Below are 5,252 nucleotides of genomic sequence, written 5' to 3' on the forward strand. Positions count from 1 at the left end.
AATGACTGAATTAGACGAAATCGCCACGCTTGACCACTCTCAACTGGTCAACGTTTGTTTTTAGTCGTCGTATAATCAACCGGTGCGGCCGTAGAACTTGGACTAATATCAATAATTAATAACATTAACATCCATGGGTTCCAACCATTATACAATAAGAATGTTTAATATCTCCCACTAATATACAATATATATATATATATATATATATATATATATACGTCCCACTGTAAGAAAGTTTCATAACAAAAACCCTTAACCAAAAGTCGGATTTCTCGTATATTATCCAAGTTTTTTCCATCGGGTAAAAATGGGTAAATATAATTAATAAAAAGGAATAAAATGAAATACTTTTTTATCCTTTTTTTTACAGAATACGAGAAACCCTAATAGGCAAACCGTTAGGAAAATCAACGAAAGGAAAAGCAAATGGTTGATCATCTTCTGCTAATTTCCAACTAAAATTAAGAACAAGATGATGAATAAACACTGCCATTTCTAGCTTCGCCAACTCTGAACCAGCACATAGCCTTGGCCCTCCTCCAAACGGCATGAAGTTGTTCCCCCACGTGGAAAAACTACCACATCCTGACAAAGACGACGTCCCGGAGTTTTGCTGCTCGTCAAAACGACAAACAGTTTTAGAGAGCAAGTAGAGAGAAAAGTGAAGAAGAACACGTGCATGTTGGCACCACACAACGTGGGTCATTAATCATACCTTCCCCACTCACTCTAACATCATAACTCCCATTATTATTTTATTTAAACAAAATATGACTCTCCCACAACATAATTGTTTTTTTATACTTCGCCTATTTGATAAATTATTTAATAGAGAGTTTGAGACTAGTCAACGTGTCAGAACCTAATACTACACGTACGAGTCGTCGGGCGTGTGATGTGAGATCCGTCAATGCCGTCATGCCGTGGTACCATCGTAGGTCAAATCTAATCTACCAAAACCTGAGTTTAAATCAACGGTCACGATTAAAATCTCATTGTGGGCCCTAGGGATTTTGATGAGATTAAGAGGCATTTAGGCAGTTCCCACGTCATTAAAGACATACCATCCTACTAATTAATTGTCTTCACGTACAGCCATGTCTCCTCTCTCTCTCTACTTTATTTTTCACATGATATTTTATTTATATGCTTCATGTGATAAATGATCGATGACGTGTTGAGATCTAACTTTGAAGGATAATAAAAGGGTTTGCCAGATTGATGGTTCTCGGATAGTATCTATAGATAGGTTAAGTCAAATGCACATGCACGTATGACATAATCAAGTCTTGCATAGATGGAACTATATATTATACACTTAATTATTAGTTATTTACCTGTTGCCATCTCCAAGGATTAAAGAGATTAGGTTCGTCGTAACGGGAGTTATCCAAATGTACGGCTGAGATCACTGGTAACACTTTCCACCCACTTGGGATATCGTATCCTATTTCTCCAACATTAAAATGGAAAATTATTTAATTCTTTTCAACCAATAAGATTTAAGATATTCAGGATTTTCATTAATTCTTGTTGTATATAAAGTTTACCTTTGTACCGAACGTTTTTGAGTGCTTTACGATGCAAAAACCTTACTACATTTCCTAGTCGAAGAGTCTCATTTATAACCTACAAACAAAATATTTTTAAAAATACTAATAACTTAGTTTTCATAATAAATAAATTAGAATTAATTTTATACGAAATAATAAAAATAACATACACTGTGAGTAAAGTCCATTTTCTTGTAATCATCCCAATTCAATTCTGACTCTCCAAGTTCCTTCTTCACCCTCGCGATTTCAAGATGCTCTTCCTTCAATAAATGTCCAAATCAATAAAAATATAAGTAACAAAAAACACAAGTAACGATATAATACGTGATAGGTTAATAATCAACTTGTAGTGTTTCAATTATTTTACCCTAAGTTCTTGAACGGCTTTAGGACAAGCTTGCAAGAAGTAGATAGCGAGAGCGATGGCTACAGATGATGTCTCATGTCCGGCAAATAATAAACTGAGAATAAGATCGAGAATTTGCTCAGTCGAAAGATTGGAATGTTTTAGAACCCATCCCAAAAGATCATCATCTGCTCTATGTTTTCTCTCATAGTGATCACTTCTACTAATCTCTGCTTCATCTTCTTCGTCTTCTTCTTGAATCTCTGATTTTCTCTCTTCCATTTTCTTCTCAATAAACTTCAATATCGTCCCTCGTGACTGCACAATTATTTTCATTTAAGGCAATATATAAAAATATTGATAAAAACATTAAACATCACTTTAAAGCAAAAAATGTCACAGATATTTTTTCAAAAATTTGTATGTTTAAGTTTAATGTTACCTGGAGAGCTTTACGATAAGCAGTTCCTGGGAGATTGAGAGGAGCAGAAACAACCCCTTTCATGAAAGTCACATACTCTTTCTTTAAATGCTCTGTCTCTTCTTCTCCAGGATCCATACTCATTATATGCTTCGCCATTAGATTAAACGTAAACTGCTCAATTTAAACTATAATAATTAGATTAAGAGTTTCAAAAAACCAAAAAAAAAAAACTAACTCAAGCAAAAGAAGTAAACCTTTTTGGCCTCATCTTGAGCAGAGAAAACAGAATGTTGTTGCCAAGAATCAAGAACGAACAAAGTGTGCCTCTCAACGTCTTTAAGAAGAATCGTTCTGAGACGAGCGTGACTTAGAAAGTTTAGCGAGATACTTCTCATGTCTCTATGCATGTCTCCAACAAGAACAAGCATTGACCATTTCCCAAGAATCCCACCAATACTTCGAGGATAACTACATTCAAAGAGTCTTCCTTCGTTTTGTAATATGAACCTGTTGAGTCCTGCATCAGCTGATACGATCGTTGGTTCTCCAAACAAATTCGATCTATATATCTTCCCATACCTATAATCAAAACCGTCAAACGTAAGTCCAGACAAAAATAAACAAACTAGATGATGTTTTGAAGTTTTGTTTGTTTACTTGGAGATATGTTGTTGCATGAAGTAACCGAGAGTTTTGGCAGAGTAAGGTTTGAGATATCCGATGGTTTCGCCTAGAAATGGCCATCCAGATTTTCCAGGAGGGAGATTGAAACTGTGTCGACTTCGTCTCTTCAAGAGAATCAAGAAGAGGAGAAGAGATAGAAGTGATGGGAGAAGAAGAAGAGGCACGAGAGTATGCTCTGTTTCGAACATGGAGTATCTCTCTCTCTCTCTCTCTTTACCTCTTTTTCTGTATGTTTGATTTTTTGCTTCTTTTTTCTGAGAGATTGGGACTCGGACATGCATCTACTGAAAAAGTGAGCTTCTGTTTGTAAGAAGATGTTTGTTTTAAAGAAGTCAGAATTTTTTTATTTTAGTTATAACTTTTATCATCGTCATTAATTTAATAGATCGCCGATTAAGCTAACCTAACCAATGAGCTTCCTAGCTTTTGTTTTCCGTATTTATTACATTTGTTGCCTCGTTAAGCTTTAAATCCTTTATTTATTATATGAAAAATAAGTTGCAGAAAGGTGCGATGCGAAAATAGTTTAATAGTTTAACAGCTATTATATATAACTAAGAATATAATATTTGATTTTAAATTTATAATCATTTTACGTATAATGATCATACACTAAGCGTACGGATCATGATTTCACCGTGGTAGAAAAGGGAGAGATCTACTTGTATGACTAAATCCAAAGAACTGAACGTAACCGTTACATTACACAATTAAAAATTTGTTGATAGTTTCATTATAGAATGCCCTTAATGAATTATCTGATCAAGTGTGGGATTTTTATTATTAAGAACCAACCATTCGTGCTAATATGAAAGCAGTTTTGATAAATGCTCCAGCAGAATCCCAAGTCCGGTTCGATGTCAATCTGTTTAACTAGAATTCCAGAAATACCCTCTGAATATTTTTGAACAGAAGGTCTTCACGAGCAGGGGTAGAGCAGTGAAATGTCAGAGGGGCCCCAACACGAGCGTGCGGTCAAAGACAAGGTTATTAGATTATCACCGAACTGGACAGTCAAAGCCGTAGACTATTGACATTGTCTTTTTCCCCTTAATAGTCGCAAATTCTCACTTACTTCATTTTCCTTTTAAAAAATTACTTTAATTTTCAAGTAATCTGCATTAGTAATCTCTCACCAGCTTATATTAATATTTGATTAGATAACTTCTTAGAAAAGCTCAAAAATCATACTAAAATATTTACTTTAAAAATTTTCACATGAATTTTATAACATTTCTAAAAACGCTTTAATTGAATATTAATGTAATTGAAGAAAGACTCTAATGAAATATTAATCAATGCAAATTACTTTAAATATATATGAATTCTAAACTCATACTATGTATTTATAGGGTTTACTTGTAAGAGATTAAGAAAGAAAGATCTTTGCTACAATATTTTTAAAACAACAACGATATAACAAGATTTGAGTTGACAAAAGTGAATTTACATTGATGAATTATCGAGTTACACGGTAGGAAGCAAGATCAAAACTACGGAAGAAGTAATAAAACTAAGTGTTTGAGAGATATGTTGAATATGTGTGATGGTTTTCGGATGTCTTTCATCTCTCACTCTCATCATCTTCTTTTTATTCTTGTTTCGTTGCCTTCTTCCTATATATTCTCTTCAAATAGGTCGCCGAACTTCCTCAAATCTTAGGATATTATTGTTTGACCCATTTTATGTTCGAATTCAAGCTCCAGCCCCCGATTTTGACCCATATGCCCCCCCCGGTTAGTGAAGATTCCAAATATGAATGGAGAACTCTCGCCGATCCCTCTTATCTAGCTAATGGCTCATCATTAACGAGAATATGCCACTGCAATGTGCGGTTGAGATTCTGCGGCTAGTCTTTTCTCATATTGTTGACACACGTCAAAAATCGTCGCTTCTACCATACGACTGCTAGGATTCAATAAGATCTAAAACACATTTAAGAGAATTTTGGTTCCTCCTTTGTATTATGCATATCTATTTTTTTATCATCTCTCCATCTTTCTTTGTTTCTCGAATGATATTCTTTCGAACGGTTTCTTTCGACTTTTTTTTTTTTTTTTTTTTGATAACTCTGGTATCTGGGCAGCCACATTCCCAACTATCCCCCCGAAAGGGGTCCAGCGCCCCAACGGAAGGAATGTTAAATCCGTTGTGGCCAAGACTCGAATCCGGGTGGCGGGCAGTACAGCTGTACCTCCTTTACCACTAAGCTACGAGCGCTTGGTTTAGTTTCTTTCGA

General features: G+C 34.9%; 1 protein-coding gene across 1 annotated transcript; it reads right to left on the reverse strand.

Moving 5' to 3' along the window:
• Nucleotides 1-300: 300 nt before the first annotated feature.
• LOC106405681 (cytochrome P450 90B1-like) lies at nt 301-3,326 on the reverse strand. Its single transcript, XM_013846214.3, has 8 exons — nt 2,987-3,326; nt 2,584-2,908; nt 2,348-2,500; nt 1,927-2,223; nt 1,727-1,819; nt 1,554-1,632; nt 1,341-1,450; nt 301-616 (listed from the first exon to the last, which is right to left on the reverse strand). Exons 1-8 carry the CDS (start codon nt 3,292-3,294, stop codon nt 368-370), a joined length of 1,614 nt encoding a protein of 537 aa, XP_013701668.2. The 5' UTR covers nt 3,295-3,326; the 3' UTR covers nt 301-367.
• Between the last annotated feature and the right edge of the window lie 1,926 nt (nt 3,327-5,252).

The sequence above is a fragment of the Brassica napus genome, chromosome A9 (genome assembly GCF_020379485.1).
Source record: "Brassica napus cultivar Da-Ae chromosome A9, Da-Ae, whole genome shotgun sequence".
NCBI lineage: Eukaryota > Viridiplantae > Streptophyta > Magnoliopsida > Brassicales > Brassicaceae > Brassica > Brassica napus.